General features: G+C 39.5%; 2 protein-coding genes and 1 pseudogene across 2 annotated transcripts; 1 reads left to right on the top strand and 2 right to left on the bottom strand.

Moving 5' to 3' along the window:
• Positions 1 to 1,540: 1,540 nt before the first annotated feature.
• Positions 1,541 to 3,877, bottom strand: LOC133953214 (claudin-9-like). The gene is made up of 2 exons (XM_062387029.1): positions 3,784 to 3,877; positions 1,541 to 3,504 (listed from the first exon to the last, which is right to left on the bottom strand). The coding sequence occupies exon 2, from the start codon at positions 3,433 to 3,435 to the stop codon at positions 2,767 to 2,769; it is 669 nt and encodes a 222-aa protein (XP_062243013.1). The 5' UTR covers positions 3,436 to 3,504; positions 3,784 to 3,877; the 3' UTR covers positions 1,541 to 2,766.
• A 1,488-nt stretch (positions 3,878 to 5,365) lies between these two features.
• On the top strand, positions 5,366 to 9,690 carry LOC133953339 (GTPase IMAP family member 9-like; annotated as a pseudogene).
• Positions 9,691 to 14,702: 5,012 nt separating this feature from the next.
• On the bottom strand, positions 14,703 to 18,366 carry LOC133953190 (GTPase IMAP family member 7-like). Its single transcript, XM_062386986.1, has 3 exons — positions 18,075 to 18,366; positions 17,810 to 17,881; positions 14,703 to 16,496 (listed from the first exon to the last, which is right to left on the bottom strand). Exons 1-3 carry the CDS (start codon positions 18,082 to 18,084, stop codon positions 15,565 to 15,567), a joined length of 1,014 nt encoding a protein of 337 aa, XP_062242970.1. The 5' UTR covers positions 18,085 to 18,366; the 3' UTR covers positions 14,703 to 15,564.
• Positions 18,367 to 19,243: the final 877 nt, after the last annotated feature.

Below are 19,243 nucleotides of genomic sequence, written 5' to 3'. Positions count from 1 at the left end.
AGAGCCTCAGGTCTTCTTGTCATCACCCGTCTGGACGACTGAATCTGCCTGACAAGACTGCATGGAGACACCAATATCAGGGCTCCATGTTTTGTCAGTTTCTGTAATAATGTCTGTCTCTTACAGAGTTTTTAATGTCAGACCAGTTACGCAGTTTTTTCATTTCCAACACGTGAGGTAAAATATTATCTATTCACCTCGACTCGTGGACTTGTGGTGGTATGTAGAGGCAGTTTTACATGTGTCTTATTCAGAAACTCAAGGGGATCTGAGGGGGACAGATCAGACATGTCCAAAGTGCAGAGGAAAAAAGGCCAAATGATTTCACATGTTGAATTCAAAAATCTCACTAACACCTTCAAGCAAAACATTTTAACTACAGCCGTAACATCACATGCAAAGGAGTTGACAAAAGCTGTTATTTACATGATCTTGTCCACCCTTTTATTTACATACATGAATAAAACCTCAAACCACAGGGGTTACGTTTGTCAGCAGGATAACACAAAAACGACTGCACGGAATTACACAAAACTTGGCAGAAGGATGGGTCCAAAAAATAACTCGTTAAATTTTGAAGTGGAATTGAACAAAATGGAAGATCCTGTTTTTATTTCACTTTCGCTTTCGTTAACATTGCAGCCTGGTGTTTTTTGCCGTTTTCATTAATTTAGGAGGGAATAGTTTTAATTATTGATTTCTATGAGTTTGTGCAATTTGGTGCTGCTTCACTGAATTTAAGGGGACTGTTTAGCCATGGCGAAGGAGGAATTTCTCTGCATGTGACACATCTTTGCGTTAGAGAGAGCACAATACTGCTACACATTAGTCCTGTGTCTACTGCCCCCCAGTGTAATTTGCCTGCTTTCACAACACAAAGTGGTTTGGAATCAGACCATAGGATATATCCACTGAAATACATTTCTAGCTGTCAAGTGGCTTTTTATGATGTGATCGTTTTCTCTCATTCCTCTGAGACAGTAACATGTTATTTTGTGGCAACCACACTTGTAGCCACTTGTAACCTATAATATCACGTGATAGGTTGTATTGTGAGTATTTCAAGATGGCGACTCTGTATCTATCAGAAGTCTGAGGAGGAGCCTTATGCTATGTGTTAAAACAGCACACACACTTGACTGAGTGTGCGTGTTGTTCCCATTTTCTGTTCGACAAAAATAAGATTGGAGCAAAGTGAAACATCTTCCTGGTAACAAACCACAGTGGTAGAGAAAAGACACAACACAGTTGCAGAGCCAGGGGCAGATCCAGGGGCAGATCCAGGGGGCTAGTGTCACCAACTTAAATCGGATTTGTCCCTAAATAAACTATTTACTCACAAACAATAACTACATAAATTTCCTAATAATTGTTATTTTCTAAGCTTTATTATTATGCCACCTGCTTTAGAAAAACCTTTGAACCACCACTGAAACATTAAATTGGTTAGAATATCTCTAGTGACCTTGACTCAATCAATTGAGTCTGTGTGATGAAATGAAAGGAAAAGAGTCAATACAAGTGTCAGGGGCAAGTTGGACCATGATGGATGAGTAAGTCCAGTAGACTACCATCATTACTCATGTGTGATTTAGTCCGAGAAACACAGACTCATACCAAGCAATCCATTTCTACTTTCAAATAAATAAACAGCTACAGAACTAGTTAGACATCTATTGTAAATACTGAAAATTAAGAGGATCAGAAAGAGAGGAATTCTCCAGTTTTTCACAGTCCTTCAAAACATCACCGGGATGTATGGTTCATCTGCAGGGATGATAATTTCGTAATGTATATACTGTACATTTTAGCATAAGAGATTCATTTTCAGTTGTACGAGAAAACAAACATATATTTATGAGTAGAAACATCACTGACACAAAAAACAAAATGGAAAAATGCAAGATCACACGTAGTAAAAATATTAAAGGAATAAACATCATATTATAATAATAGTAAAAAGTAAAGTAAAACTCTCTCTTTCTCTCAAATTAACGAAATGAGAACTAAAAAATACGCGGCATATCTATAAACAGTATATATCATATATATGAATCATATATTTTTCATATGTCCGTCAAATAAAAATGGTAGAAGTTAGGCTGTAGGAGTGTTTAAACTCATATCAAACAGGGAACATAAAACCACAAAATAACAAAAAATGTAAACAAGAACAATAGAATAAACCAATAGGAAGGGTTGAAATATAAAAGCAAATTTGCCTGGAAATATTAAAAAGTGCAGAACAAGTAAATAAACAAGCACCGCTCAGCTTACCCACTCATATTCAGAGAAAACACCAGCACACACAGATGTACTATGTACACTGGCCTTCTGTACACAGACCGCCAACACACAAACACACACAAACAGACACATATACACACATACACACACACACACACACACACACACACACAACCACAAGAAGAGGCAGAGTGGAATTTAAAAAATGTAAGTCACACACATTAGTAATTATCTAAATATCTACCATCCTCCCACAATCCACTTCTACTCCCACACTGACACAAAGCCTTTAATGAATGATTATTCTATTACTAACCTGTTGGTATGAATTAATCATATGAAGTGTAATGAAATACACATTATAACTTAAACAAACTCAGCTGGATCATATAACAAATACAAAACATATTACAGGCTCATAATCCCCTTGTATGTTGTGTTGTTGCAGTTTCCAGAAGTTTGCCTGATGAGGACATGACCTCTGAGTTTGATCATAACTCGCATGTCCAATAAATGATCTCATACAAACGATTTTTCCGGTTGCTTCCCCTCTCCTGCTGCCCCAGTATGTGGGTTGTCCTTAGTAACTCCTCCAAAAACAGGCAGCACCCTTCCTCCTGGTGGAGAAGACCCAACGTGCAGCAGCGAGCCCCCCACCAGGAGCAGCAGACTGGCCCCCCAGCCGAGGTACAACGCCGGTCCCAGCTCTCTCTTTAGGGGAGCTGCAACGTTTGGGTCATAGAAGTCCCTGATGATGGCGTAGGCCGTCCAACAGATGGGTATCAAGTAGGCAAGGCCAGCCACGAGGAAAAGCACCCCTGATAACCTGGCCAGCCGAGCCTTGGAGGCCTGGTTAGCATCGCCCATGCAGTGAGTGCACTTGGCCCCAGCGACCCCAAGCATGAGGGCCAGAAGGCAGAGGAGCAGGGAGAGGACGGTGAGGCCCCGGGCAGCCTGGCCGGATGAGGGCAGGGCCAGGGTGGAGTCATAGGTCTTACACTGGATCTGGCCTGTGGTCTGCGACAGGCAGTTCATCCACAGTCCCTCCCACAGCACCTGGGCGATCACCAGCTCTCCGCCCACGAAGGCAGACACACGCCACAGCGGAGCGGCGCACACCAACGCCCCGAACACCCAACCCAGCACGGTCAGAATCAGGCCCAGCAGCTGGAGACCTGTTGATGCCATGATCAGTGAAGACACTTCAGAAGAAAATCCAGATGCTTGTCTTGTCTTTTGTCTCGTCTGGGGAATTGCCTGAGAGTTTAGTGAATAAAGTTAATAAACATCAGGTCAATTATTCAGTGAGATGATCAGATAATATGGGTTTTGAGATTGATTCTCTTCTTTTCTGAGTATCCCTGTTATACACATAAATATGTAATTATGACATTCTTTTCAGCTTATTCTTTTAAAAACTTAGAAATGTTATAAGAAGACAGCATAGCTAATAATTCAAATCATTAAAAAATGTGTTAAACATATAATGGTGAAATTCAACATTAAGATATATGAATAAATATCGAGGAAACTTACTTTTCAACCAGATGGCCACTGATCGTCGGAGTGTCGCTGGTCCTTTGTGCGTTTGTTGGTGGTGCAGTCCTGTGATGCGATTTAGTTGCTGGCTTTCTTCTGTTATGACTGGGCAGCTTGTCTCTCTGGATGTCATACGCAGGGGTGTGGGAGGGCAGCACTCAGTAATACTCCATTCTAAATACGTATATACACACACACGCACGCACATAGATAGTTATGCAAAAAATGACAGAACAAGGACACTTTGTTTCAAACAATGTTGATTCCATGTTGTCATTTGTTGGTGTTGAATTTGCCAGATTGAGGCAAAGAATTAAAAGCACAAGGACAAAGTTGACAGGCATATAGATATTAACTATACTGACTATTTCGACCATAGAGTTTAAATAAAGATGGACGATGGGTATCCACTTCATCCCACCATGAAGAAATGAAGCAAAAATATCCGAAAGCGGAACGCTGCCATCTTGTGCAGTAGTGATTAGAGGATGTAGTGACCAATCTCAGTCTCAGGACTCAGCTGTCAATCAGGGGTGTTTCACCTCATTTTTATAACATCAATTAAAACCAAATCTACTTGAATAAACATCACTGTGATAAGAACTACATACAATAACCATCTTTGAGAAATAATTATTTCCATCCATGTCCCATTCCTCTAATAACATGGGGGCGGGATTTAAGACCTGTGCTGCAGCCAGCTACCAGGGGACAATCAAGATACGTCGGCTTCACCTTTAAGGGGCCGTCCTGCCATCCATCTTTATTTACAGTCTATGGTTTTGACAGTAACCAACCACTAGATGGTAATAGAGTAACTGCCACCATTTCCACATTGTTTGAGGCACTTGGAGATGGCACATTGCAGAAGAAGGCATGCTGGGAACTCGCTCCCTGACAAGTCCGTCTCTAAGCAGAGAGTTTGAAAGTGAAAAAGAAAGTGTCTCTGATTGATGCAATGCAGGCTGAGCAGTCAAACAGGTAGAGCTTCTTTACAGACTTCCTGAAAGTCTCAGCTCTACAACAGTTAAAACAGAGGGAGTTTAATTTTTTTAGACGATGTTCCCTTTGGTGTCCCCTCCAGTAATTGTTCTTGAGGGATTTCGCTGAGGAATTTCTCTGTTTATGTCATTTGTGTAATCTCACTTACAAACACACAAACCAACAAACAAACAAATTAATTAAGTTACATGTTTGAGGCCAATCATTCTTCTTCCACCACATTTTCTCATGAACATTCAATGAACCTGCACTTTTGCCTTTGTGAAAATAACCCAAAATATATACCACTTTTTTGAGTTGACAAGCTTGATATCTGATCCCCTGTATTTATTATTAACTTTATAAGATCGTGTCAGTGTTGTGGTTTAGGCTGTGTGTTAAAACTGAGGTTAGAACATACCACTTGCCACGTCTCCAGCTAAGCCAATGGTCAATGATTTTATCAAAAGCTTTTTTTAAAGTTCTGGTTTCGTTTCTCCATCAAAGGCTGTGGTGCAGGAAAAGAAAGGGGAGGAGGAATAACTCAACACAGACATAAGTACAGATGTACTGTGATCTGTACGGCTGAGAAAACCACCTACAGCTTCTATGTTTCAAAGTCAGCTTTGACCGTCTCTCCTCCACCACATGATGCCTTTAAGCACAACCAAAGGTGAGTCGACTTTTGTTGAGTGCAATATGCAGTTTTTGTCCTGTGAGGTGAAACCAAATCCAGTGTTTCTGACAGTGGTGTATAAAGTACTTGAAAGCCATACTTGAGTAAAAGAACAGATATCTTACTTGAAAGTGACTCCGGTAAAAGTAAAAGTCACCCGTCAGAAAATGACTTGAGTAAACGTCTTAAAGGGGACATATTATGCCTGTTCTATCACAAGTTGATATGGTTCCTTGTTGTATCAATGAAATGTCTGTAAGATATTTTGGTCAAAATACCACATGGATCATTTAAAACAGCACCCTTTTACCCTGTCTAAAACAGCCCTCCTCAGATTTTCCTGTTTTGAGCGCCTGTTCCTTTAAAAGCTAATAAGCCACGGCCATGTAAGAGAGACTCCCATTTCGCTTGGGATGAGAGAAGGATACGGAAGCGCATTCTCAGTCACTCAAGCATGAGTCTGACTTAGAGGAACCACAACAAACCGCGGGAGGTTTTTTTTTCTTGAGTTTTTGGGACGGTAGACATGCCAGATAACCAATTTAACGTGTAGAAGCACTACAAAAGTGGAATTTCTCATAGTATGTCCCCTTTAAATTAGCTCATATTAAATGTATTTAAGTATCAAGAGTATCTGGTGTTGAAATATACTTAAGTATCAAAAGTTAGAGTGCTTTTATAGTAAGCCTATACAGACACAAAACAACCCAACATTTTTCTCTTCCGGATTTATTACAACTGACAAATTAAAACAACAATATACATATAATGTATAATTTTGCAAATTTGGAACCTCAGATGCTGAGGTTCAATAAGTATTGGACTAGTGCAGGGGTGTCCAAACTTTTTATCCTGAGGGCCACATATAGAAAAAAATACGAAGGTCTGGGACACCCAAAGAAAATTATTTATTTTTTTTACATTTTTTTTTTTTGCGGCGGGCCAATTTAAAATGGATGGCGGGCCGTAATTTGGTCACCCCTGGACTAGTGCATATGAACTTCTAGGAACAACAAAGAATCAACAGAACAGAATAAACAAGTGCCTCTTGCGTCTACGAACACTTATAGACACATTAGTGTTCAATAGACACATTATAACCACTAAAAACTTCTGTAAATATCACTAAACATGGACCTTTCATCAGTAGCAAGAATGATACACAATGCCCCTAATGATAACTAAAGAAACAAGATCTAGCCACACAAAACAAGATAGTTTCTCTTTTGTTAACAACCTCCACAGTGCCAGTACAGAGAAGAAAAAATCACTGGACACAGATTTGTTTTGCTGCCAAATTTCAGACCGAATAACAAAGACTGAGATGAACCGAGGTCCTGCATGAGCACCTCGATAATTCTAAAGGGAACAAATGGATGGGGAATGTACTCGCGTCGATTAAGCCCCTGCCGTTTACATCGCTACTACCCATTGGATGGTTTAGTGGGGTCATCGGATCGGCCCCGCCAGAGTCGGTCAAGGCCTTGGCGGAGCGCCGAGAAGACGATCAAACTTGACTCTAATGAGGAAGTAAAACTCGAAACAAGGTTTCTGAAGGTGAACATAGGGAGGGATCATTACTTGTACAGCCTGATGATCCAGTCCGGTGGCAAACACGCCGCCGGACCTGCCTATCTCCCGAGGCAGCGTGCACGCGAGTGAGGGAGAGGGAGGTGCGCCATGCGAAAAAGGCGCGCATTGCGCCACCCTCCACTGCTCAAGTAACAAGCCAGTTTAGAAAATATACGAAGTAGAAAGTACAGAAATTTGTGTTCGAATGTAGCTAGTAAAAAGTCGAAAATAAATACTCAAGTAAAGTACAGATATGTGAAAAATCTACTTAAGTACAGTAACAAAGTATTTCTACTTCGCTACTTCCCACCACTGGTTTCTGAACTGTATCTCTGTCTTTTCTTCGACAGACGTCAGCTCTCCAGATGTCAGCAACCTGAGGATTGTTCTGCTGGGGAAGACTGGATCAGGAAAGAGCTCCACAGGCAACACCATCCTGGGACAACACAAGTTTGAGACAAAGTCCCTCTCTCTGTCATCTGTGACAGCTCTGTGCAAAAAAGAAACAGTGCAGTTTGATGAAAGAACTGTGAGTGTTATTGACACCCCTGGGGTCTTTGATACATCGATGACAGAGCTCGAGCTGAAAGGTGAAATAGAGAACGGTATCGCACTGTCTCTCCCAGGAACCCATATCTTCCTGCTGGTGATGAGATTGGATGCACGGTTCACAAAGGAAGAGAAGAGTGCTGTGAATTGGATCAAGGAGCACTATGGTGAGGAAGCCAACAAGTATACGATGGTGCTTTTCACTAGGGTTGACGAACTCAGAGGAAGGTCCGTTGAGAGCGTTTTAGTCGAATGTCCAGAACTCAAGGAACTGCAAAGCTGGCTACATGGTGTTCGACAACACATGCACGCAAAATCGCATTCAGGTGGCTGATCTCTTTGCAAAAATAGACAAGACAGTGCAATTGAATGGAAGCTATTACACCAGCAGCATCTACGAAGAGGTGCAGAGGAAGAGGAGAAACGAGGAGTGGTGGAAGAAGTGCAGAGAAACAGTGAACACTGTCAGCACTCACCTGCTGACGGCAGCAGTTAGTGGGTCTTTAGCAGCAAATGGACAACAGTTGAGTGAAGTTGGAAAGATATTCACAGATAAGGACATCCCGGATCAATTAATGAAACACTGTTAAAGCACAAATGCTGCATAATTCACATCGTATTAATGTGGACAACAGGCTAGAGGCCAGTTACCGTCAATATGAGTCGTCCTCCGTTATGGACACAGAACATTGGTGTCTATATACAGCTTGCTGTAAAACGAGTGTGCAGGGAAAGTGAAACCCCGAAAAGAGATATTAAAAACATATTCAATAACCTCACTGTAATACTGTATATACTCACCAAAATCATGTCACAGGTCCAGTGAGTCCTGCTGACAGTACAACGTTTAAAAAAATGTAATTTATCATAATTTGGGGAAATATGTATTATGAATATGATTCAATAACTTTGGTCTAATACTGTATATTGTCCCCAAAATCATGTCACAGTTCAAGGTTACTGACTGGGACTGTTTTCAGGATAGCACAGATAATATTGACGAACTAGCAGATACTGTTTCATCATATATTACATTCTGTGTCAACTCAGTCATCCCAACCAGGATCTCTGTCCATTACCCAAATAATAAACCATGGGTTACTAAAGAACTTAAATCAGTGATAAATAAGAAAAAGAGGACATTTTACACTGGGGACCCTTTGGAGAAAAAAGCTGTCTCCAAGGAAGTGAAAAAAGAGATTAGGAAGGCCAAAATGAAATATAGAGAGAAGGTTGAAGAACGGTATAGTGGGGGGGATCTTAGAGCTGCATGGAGGGGAATTAAGTCAATGGCATCCATAAATCAGTGTTCTAGTGAATCCAGGCAGCTAATAATTGTCAAAGGTATTGATGTCCCTGATTTGTCAAATGCTTTTAATATGTTTTACTCACGTTTCGAATCATCTGATTTCTCTGAGAACATTTCTATGTGGAGGGACTCTCTTGTCCCTCACAATGACATTGTGATAGCCCAGGAAGTAGTAACAACTCTGTGTAAGAGAGTTAATATTATGAACGCTGCAGGCCTTGATGCTGTTTGCTGATGCACACTGCGTTACTGTGCTGACCAGCTCAGTGTGGTATTCACTCCACTCTTTAATATGTGTGCTAAGAAAGGCCAGATACCTCAGATATGGAAGAGGTCCACTATAATACCACTAGCGAAATCAAAAAATCCCCAAGAGCTAAAAGACTTCAGACCAGTAGCACTTACATCCTTAGTAAGGAAGATTTTTGAGAAAATTATTAAGGATGAAATCATGTCCCTGGTCAGTGGTAAACTTGACCCATTGCAGTTTGCTTATCAAACTGGGAAAGGTGTAGATGATGCAAAACTCTTCCTTTTAGACACAATGTATAAACATTTAGAAAAGCCTGGATCTCATGCTAGATTGTTATTTGCAGACTTTTCTTCTGCTTTCAATAAGATGCAGCCACATATTTTAATTGAGAGACTAGCTGCTGAGTTTGAGTTACCCCATCAGACACTGTTGTTGCTTTTAAACTTCTTAACAGACAGAACTCAGAGGGTCTCTGTGAATGGACACTTGTCCCAGGCCATTACCTTGAATACTGGTTCACCTCAAGGGTGCGTACTCTCACCCCTGTTGTTCATTTTGTACACAGATAGCTGTAGGTCCTCTCAACAGGGAAGTTATCTAGCTAAATTCTCAGACGAAACTGCGTTGCTGTCCCTTTTCCAAGGTCCACATTGCAGCCATGGCCTTGCTTTGACATCGTTTGTTAATTGGTGTGATAACAACTTCTTAGATCTAAATATAGAAAAAACAAAGGAGCTAGTCATAGATTTTGGGAAAGTGAAGGGAGCGCTCAAACCAAGTATCATCCATGGGGAGGAAGTCCAACTTGTGGACACCTACAAATATCTAGGCACAGTATTTGATAACCAGCTTAAATTCCATACAAATACAGAGGTAATTGTTAAAAAATGACATCAAAGAGTTCACCTGTTGAGAATGCTGAACTCTTTCAGTGTCTCTAAAGTTATTTTGAGAATTTTTTACCAATCTTTCATTGAGAGTCTTTTAACTTTTTCCTTTATATGCTGGACTAACAGTCTGTCAGTTAAAGACATGAATAGTTTAAATAAAATTGTGAAGATCTGCTCTAAGATCACTGGCATCCAGCTCAAGAGCATAAGTTCATTGTGGAACAAACAAGCAGTCCAGAAAGCCAAATGCATTATCAGTCAGCCTGACCATGTCCTCAGTAAAGAATTTAAACTAATGCCTTCAGGGCGGCGCTACTGTTCAATCAGGACAAGAACAATGAGGTACTCCCACTCTTTTATCCCTGCAACCATCAGGTTACTAAATTATGACAAAAGTAAGGAGTAGGTGGAGAGCACACCAGTGTTGCTGGGTGTTTCCGGGGGCAGGGTGGTTGTTACTGACGGGCTGAAATGAATTGTGAGTTAAATGTGTGTGTTGGACTGCCTTTGATATATGTTTTTGTCTACCTCCTATTGCTATTTATTGTATTTATTAAGTAATCTATTATGTGAGACTGGAAACTGTGAACGAAATTGCCCATGTTGAGATAAATAAAGTTTTCTAATCTAATCTAATCTAAGGTTATCCTGCTGGCTATGCTACAGTACTAGGTTTGGGAAAATGTGGTTTTGTATAACTTCTGTAAATATTTTTTATAAAGATTATTCAATAACTTCACTGTTATATTGTACATTTTCACCAAAATCATGTCACATATCCAGCGAGTCTTGCTGGCAGTGCTCCAGTACTAAATTTGGGGAAAAGTGATTTTCAATAATTTTTGAAAATATTGATTAGGGAAAGTATTCAGTAACTTCGTTCTAATACTGTATATTCTTACCAAATTACGGCACAGGTCCAAGTTCATCTGGAGGCTATGCTACAGTACTAAGTTTGAAAAAAAATATTTATATTTTACTCTCAAAGTTGTTTAAGAAAGTGTATTGGCCCAACAACGCGTCCAACACAAGGAGACCCTTGATGGTTATGCGAAACAACAGAAAATGTATTTTCCAACTTTGTTGAATTTTAATCAGAATCTCTTTATCATTGAAGCCATGTCAGAAGGTGTTATATTTGATTTCCACAAACCAGAACCTAATTTTAATTCATATTTTCATGAATTGACGTAAAGAAAAGACTCATAATCCATCTTATCCATCTAAACTACTTCTTCTGGGAATGCTGAATGTTTGGTGTAGGAGGCCTTTCCGGGGTTCAGTAGTTGAAAAGTGGGTTTCATGCTGAACAGTTTATGTTTCATTACAGTCCCACAATAAAAACATTTTATCAAAAAAATTAGTTGGTAACCTCCCTTTGTTTCTATGACCAACAAGTGAGATCATATAGAATCACTTTTGACAGGTGTTACAATTCTCTTTTTTCAAATGGTATTGGTATAAAGTAGATGGGGGTCGGTCGAACTGGTGAAACTGGGGACCTATGACATTTTTTGATGGTGTATTTGTTTCAATAAAAATATACTCACATTCATAAAAAGAAAAGCCATCAATAGTTTTGTTGTGACTGCCTGGCTCTTCAGGCAATGAAACACACCATTTCAAAGACTAACTTGAGTTATTTATTCAGCAAAAGTAATTGACATAAAAACATAAAAAAAGATCACAAGCAAACTACTTTTATGTGCGGGAAATAAATACATTGTTACAAGACTAAAAAAGGAAAAATAATGAACACATTTTTATTTCTGCACAAGCTTTGTAATTTTATAACTGCTTCCTTTCATCCTTGGTTTAACAAACTTGAACTTCACTTGTGCCTGTTTGATATCACTTGTTGGGGCCGAGTGCAGACATTGGTGCAGAGGCCACACAAAGCCCGATAAAACTCGAGGTCTACATGCCTAGTGGTAAATTCACTGTAAAATTGTCTCTGGCGCGTTTTGATAGCTTCTATGATCATTCCTTGCATGTTTCTATTTCTCTCACTCTCTCTCTCTCTCTCCTCTCAAACCTGCTTTCACACACGTTTCGACCTGCATTCACACATTTCATGTTACATATATAAATCTAGACCTAGAGAGCCTGAACGCATCTTGCCAAAACCCAGAGATAGATCAAAATCTCTTTGTCTCAAAATTCCTTTGTTAAACTCATGTGACCTACCGCCATCTTGACTTCGGCCTCATGGGGTCATTAACATAACCCTCCATTTTGAATCACGTGAGTGTACCACCAAAGTGAATTCGGCCAGACTACTTCACCACGTGACTGCGTCATTACACCATTGCCACTCCTCTTTCTCTCTCTCACTCACACACACACACAAACAAACATACACACACACACACACACAAATATACACCCACACACACATAACACATAGAGACATAGACTGACAGGCAGACACACACACATAGATATACATCGGTATTACATATGTGTTCTAAATGTGATAGGTGCTGCTGCTGTTGTTGTCTTTGAAATATTGGAGTTTTGTTAAACGAAGAATCATTGAATAACATTAACTTTATTATCCCTTTAATAATTCCTTTTGGAATTAAAGTATCTGTATCTTGTGATTATTTGTGCATTTGTATGTGAATACAGCTGGATTACTATAGCCTGTGCTTGAACTTAAAACCCTTCATTGTTCATTATATAGTCCTTAATATTAAATATTAGGGTTACTAATTTGACTTTGCCAAACTGAGACTGTTCTTTATAGATTGATTTGTTGGTCCCTGTAACGATAAATAATAATTACAGATTGCACTAAGATTTTATTTATTGTTTTCATTAATTATTTAATTATTCTTAATTGATAACCGTATCATTTCTTATTGATTATTTTATTATTCTTAATTGATAGTTTTATAATTTTTAATAATTTTTTATAAATATTTATTATTATTTTAATAATCAGATTTCATGATTATTAATAATTAACCAACGCCAAGTCTACTACTATTGCACAACACACTTCAATCTGGTCTAGATTTTACCCGATATGTATTTTACAAGTGCACTAATACCATCATGGTAGTAGTTCAATTACAAGATTCAGTGGCTAAGGACATGAGGCAGGAATGAGGCAGCAATGACATGATCTGTTAGTATAAGAATTCAAATATATTCTAATCCCCAGTATAATACAAATTCAAACTTAGCACTGAAGCATAGCCTTCAGGAGACCCTGGATCTGTGACGAGATTTTGTTGAGATCATACAGTATTAGACCGATGTTATTGAATATGTTTAATAGTAAATATTTCCCAATATTATGCAAAATCACTTTTTCACAAACTTAGTACTGTAGCATAGTCAACCGGACTCCCTGGACCTGTGACATGATTTTTGTGAGAATGTACACTATTATAGTGAAGTTATTGAATAGTATTCATAATAAATATTTCCCCAAATTATGTTCAATAACTTTTCACCAAACTTAGTACTGTAGCATAGCCATTAGGACTCCCTGGACCTGTGACGTGATTTTGGTGAGAATATACAGTATTACAGTGATGTTATTGAATATTTTTGTAATATCTCTTTTCGGTGCTGCACTTGTTTCAATGCAAGCTGTACATAGACACCGATCTTATGTGTCCATCACGTAGGAGGCTACCCAATTGGTCCACTTTCTTCTGTCCCATTTAAATCTGCCAATCAAATTTATCTAATTTGCCTGTGATTCAGAATCTTTCTGAATTGCTGGTTGGACACAGGGCTTGGTTTAAAAGATATTCTCTGATTTAAATCTATCTTATTTTAATGATCCGATATCGAATAGATCTTTTAATATAAATCATTCCCTGTGCGTAAGCCCATTGTTAGAATAACGCCAAAAAAATGTTAACGAGGTGTGGTCATCTCCTCCTGGAGCGAGCAGGATCATTCGTTCACAGCTTACTTACTGGAAACATAGAGTGTGAATGGAACTCATCACCTTCATGTATGCTTCCGCGAAGGCGTAAAAAAAGTTTGGTGGCCCCAGTCTGTGTGAGTCAGTCCAACCATAGTTGGGCCAAATGTTACATATTTATTCAAGAACAGTTTTTGAGTCCATTTATTTATTGTTTTCGGATGTGTGTTTTTTAATTTATTCATGTTTTATTTCTTGAGGATATTTTTAACTCTAATTCATGTCAGACTGTATATTCCTCCGAATTGAAACTTCATTGTTCTTCGCAAAGGTCAATATTATATGCGATAATATTATCATTTTATCAGTGGTATGAAATGGTTTAAAAATTATGACCATAATACAATGTATCACAATTGTTTCTGGGACAACATCTCTCCCCCAAAATATTATTATCATGACAGGCCTTCCTTAATATTGGGTTGGGCCAAAATTCAATCTATTAGATTTTTTTTTTTTTTTTTACTATCAACAAACAATGTTTGTTGTAAGGCTTATTCTGCCACTCTGTTGGGAATGCTACCTCACCTAAATGTGATCGGTCAGCGGACGTTCACCATTGTCTCATTTCCTTCAGGGAAGTGAGCTCATACTGTTACCAATAATAAACGTGTGGCAAACAACAGCACATCATGAGTTAAATATGTGTGCATGGCTTATTTGGGAAATTCTTACAGAAGTTTTAAAAGTATAAACTGTACAAAATGTGTTTACAAAATCCTTGAGGATATATCAGTGTTTTCTTACATTTTTTATTAATGACTCAATCTGCTACTCACAGGCTCCCCAAAAATATGTCTCAGTACAACTTAGGATGCAGGTTTCTTTTATAAACTCCAAACAGTAAAAGAGTGAAAGAAAACAAATAAAACTAAAACAGGTGCTGGGTTTCATACCGTTTGTTTACTGTCAGCACTAAACTCACATGGCTCTGTTAATCTTATTCGTCAAAACTTAAATATCCTGTCAGCAGAATTCAGAAAAGGCCAAATCAACATCATTCAGTGACATTCTCAAAAGTATATAGTCCTGTTTATTCACTAAGGCTACAAACATACTAAAAAATGTTTAATTTCCCTATCAGTTTTAATCCCTGTCCATAGTTACAAGTCTGAAAATGCAAATCACGTGACCACTCAAATACACTGGTATGCACATGCTGCTGTGCACAGATTGCTTGAGTAACAGCTCATCTTCTACACATGTAAGCAGTTGTAGCATCATAACTGAATTTCAAGCATAACGGCTGTTAGCAAAGACAACAGGGTCATTAACACTTTTAATCTACTATCCATCTTGCTTTATACACTGGTAGCCGAGGCTTACTGCAGCTACTTTTATCCAGAAGAGGGTCACATGATAAGAAACTGACAAATCAGCAAAGGCTATGCTATGCTTTGCATGAAAAAACCCAATCAAAGCGCTTGTGAGTGTCTAAGTCATCGTTTCCAAACTTCTCAGATCTAGCAGCTCTAAAACTGCGCGGTAGTGTGGAGTTTTTTCAACAGAATACATAGTAGTGTGGATGTAGCCCCAAACTATTATTCCGTGTCACATACTGCAGACAGATGAATGAGTCCTTGTTGCATTGCCTCCGCTATGTTATGCTGGAAAAGATGTTTTGGATTTGCATCTTATGCCCTTCCATATGCTAAGGGCAGCTAAACCACACAACATCCCCAGCACAAGCACAGGAGCTCCCAGAGCCAGGGCCACGGTGGTGTTAGCACCCACTGCTATCACCACGCCGGCTAACACCAACATGACCGCGGCGGCCGAAGCCACACGTATGTTCTTCCTTTTGACCCTTTTCTCCTTTTGTCTCTCTTTCTCTTTCTTCTCCCTCTCTTCATCCCACATTTTCCTCTCCTCCTGTATCTTCTCTTCCTCCTCCTGTATCTTCCGCAACTCCTCCTCTCTCAGCTTCCTCTGGGCCTTTTCATACATCTCATTAGTGTAGTGTTTACCGCCGTTATCCTGAATCATTTCCTTGATCATGGTGATCAACTCTGTGACCTGTAGGCGGTCGTCTGCGTCGTTGTTGTTGAAGGCGTGGTATCTGCGTCCAAATGTTATTGAGAGTCTCCGTAGCTCCTTGCACTCCTTCAGAGCATTGTCGGCCTTAGCCTGGTCTTTACATGTAAACAGCATGATAGTGTACATAGAGGCGTCGTCACCAAAGTTATTCTGGATCCACTTCACAGCATTTCTTTCCTCCTCGGTGAACCTCACGCCAAGCCTGATCACCAGCAGGAAGGCGTGAGGGCCGGGCACCGACATCGTTACGCATTCCTCTATTCTGGTTTTCAACTCTTCCTCTGTGATGCCGGTATCAAACAGACCAGGAGTGTCAATCACCTGGACCACAGTGCCATCCATTTCCACGCTCTGTGTCTCGCAGTGTTTGGTCACAGACACAGGGCTCGGGTCCTCTTTGAAGGCAGCTCTCCCGAGGATGGTGTTTCCTGTTGCGCTCTTCCCTGATCCTGTCTTGCCCACCAGGACGATTCTCAGGCCTCCAGACAAATCCGGAGCTGTAACAGCAGGAGCAAAGATAATGGGAAATTATTTCTGTGGCATGAATATACCCCTTGTGCCAATAGAATTTTAAAAACCCTCTGGCTTTTTTTTGTTTATTTTTTCTCTCTAAAGGTATGCTTATGGTGACACAGAACACGGAAATCCTCCATAGACCAGACTCGATTCGGTTCGGCCTACTTGGTCTACAAAGCCCGCAGAGGCTGCCATTTGGTGGAACAAGAACTACAGACACGTCAACTTACTGTTGACCAATTGGCTGTGAATGCACTCAAAGTAAAGCCCAGTAGTTATTAAATAAGTAGAATGGATTCAATTCATTTTATAAGCACTATGCCATGTTTCTATCTGCTTTCACTTGATAACAAACAGCTATAAATACACACACACCACAAAAGAATGTTGTTCAGGCTTTTGAACAGATTTGACTGTAAGGCTAACCACTTTTGAATGATGCATGGACACTCCTTAGTCCAAACAACCACTCCTCCCACTCTACAGACTGAGTGGTTTGAATGCACAATTACTGCCAATATAATCCCGGTGGCCAACTGTGGGACTGCAGCATAAAAATAACCATCTGCAGACTAGGAATCATTATAAAAGTGAAAAAATTAATATTTGCAGATCCCCTCAAATGTTAAACAATAAATTAATACACTTTGTATGTTGAACTTTTAAAATATATGATATGATATTTTTCTAAATCCTTGAAAAGGTATTTTAATGTTTGTGATGACGTCACAATGTGAAGTCAGTGTTAAGAGTGATGCCATGTGAATAGGATCGGTGGGAGGAAACACATGCAGTGGACCACACTGGAAGCAAACCACTGAACTGTCATTCAAATTGTAAGGCCACATCGTGCAGTCCAGTATCCAACATTAACGAGAAACACTAAAGGTAAAGCATAAATGAGGGAAGATGGGCAACTGGAACAGAACCTGTTTCCAAACCAGTTTTTGAAACTAAGCACTGTATTTATTAACAACCTGGGTACACTTACTGCACTTCTCTCATTATAAAATACACAAATCAATAAAAAAACACACGACTGTGCTGATAACTGTAATAACTAACTAACAAGCCATCTAAACACCTCAAAGAGTCATCTTGTGATACTATAGAGAAGAATAAACCCCATGGAGATTATACTGATCTAAAAGCAACAATATACCAGAAACTTTAATAAAGCCATTAAATTCATCACTGAAGCCTTCATAAAACAATACTAGAAAGTGGTCAACATATGTATGAAAGTATGAGCATTTACTGAGATTTCATGAGGAGAGACAATGAATGAACTTACCGTCGACATTATTGAGACCACACCCGTCAGACCGAGGTGGAGATTTCTGCCTCTTTTCTCGCAGTGGTATTTCTGCCAAATGAAATTACACCAATGAGACACAGACGACAAATATTATTCCCTGACATTATTATCGATGACTTAATTTTTTTCTGCTGCTCTCTTGTGTCTCTTTCCAGTAACACAAAACAACTTTAAATCTCATAATAATCAGAGGAAGGTCGCAGTGTTATTCTCCAACATTAGATCAGATAGGTTGTCTTACCTTCAGCCATTACTTTAGATTAATCCCTTCCAGTTCCCAGGTGGCCAACTGTGCTGCTCCAGGCCGGTGTTGTGGACTCAGACCTGCTCCTCTGCTCCACTTTCTGGGGAACCTCTGGAACCTGGCCGGTACTCAGGGGGCTTCCTATTTCCTTGTATTGTCTTTAGTTTACATCTAGAATGTGCATCCCAAGAGGAACTGGCGGCAGCTCTCTAAATATGCTGCATGTGATGGTGCATGAATGGCTGTTATATTTTAAAAAGTACAACTTGTGAACAGTATTCAAGCTCTGTAACTGATAAATATTAGGTGGTCTTACTATAACCACATAATGAAGCCAGGCTGTTGATAAGGGACAGAAACAATAAAACCTCTAGAGTGCATCACATCCTCCCATTGTTGATGTATCCTCCCATGAAAACCAAAGCGTTTTGACTCCATTTGCCCGACCTGAATATAACCTTTTCACTTCCACCAATTAAATGTCTTTAAAAATCCACATTGAATAAATCTGTAAGGTTCCAACTAATACTGGAAATATAATGGATAAGCTTGTAATAGGTGGATTTTCTGCCCTGGATAGTAAAATGGATATTTATTTTTTCAACACAGATTTTTCAAATATGGTTGATGTTAGGTGTTCAGAGAAATCCCAGTCAGACTTTCTATGTGTAACAAGAGGCTATAGTCTGTATTTGTCAGACACGCGTTTATTCTTCCGACTCTGTGCATCACTTTAGAGTAAGATAATGCAAACCATCTAGATTTGAAATGAATGGAAAGAGAGGTCAAATGAAGTTAAGACTTAGTTTCATTGGTCCATATAGAGAAAGTGATGTTCCCCTAAATTCCAATAACAGGTTTCATGTTACCGTGAGTCAGAAAATACTTGTTTCAGGTTTAGCCATCACATTTTGCCTCTTCCAAATCTTCCTCATCACATGTCCCACAATTAAGTAAACATATCCATGGCACAATTAAAACCAGCATCCAAGTGCTCCACTTATTGACATTCAAAGACATGAGGAGTTATAGACTCCTGTGCCGCAGAAAACAATGCCATTCATTTCCGCCTTCTCTCTTATCCTCTCATCCTCTTCCTGTTTCCTTTGCTCTGCCTCTTTTTCCTGTTCTTGACAAGTTTCTTCCGGGCTCACGGTTACGTCCCA

The sequence above is a fragment of the Platichthys flesus genome, chromosome 5, assembly GCF_949316205.1.
Source record: "Platichthys flesus chromosome 5, fPlaFle2.1, whole genome shotgun sequence".
Taxonomy (NCBI): domain Eukaryota; kingdom Metazoa; phylum Chordata; class Actinopteri; order Pleuronectiformes; family Pleuronectidae; genus Platichthys; species Platichthys flesus.
The sequence above is the reverse complement of the archived record's forward strand: the minus strand, read 5'-3'. Positions and strand labels throughout refer to the sequence as shown.

Bases quoted from the DNA above. Each gene is read 5' to 3' on its own strand.
- LOC133953190 (XM_062386986.1), bottom strand. The intron at 16,497-17,809 runs GTAAGTTCATTC...CTGCTGTTACAG, and splicing joins TGGTCTCAATAATGTCGACG to CTCCGGATTTGTCTGGAGGC.
- LOC133953214 (XM_062387029.1), bottom strand. From the start codon at position 3,435: ATGGCATCAACAGGTCTCCAGCTGCTGGGCCTGATTCTGACCGTGCTG.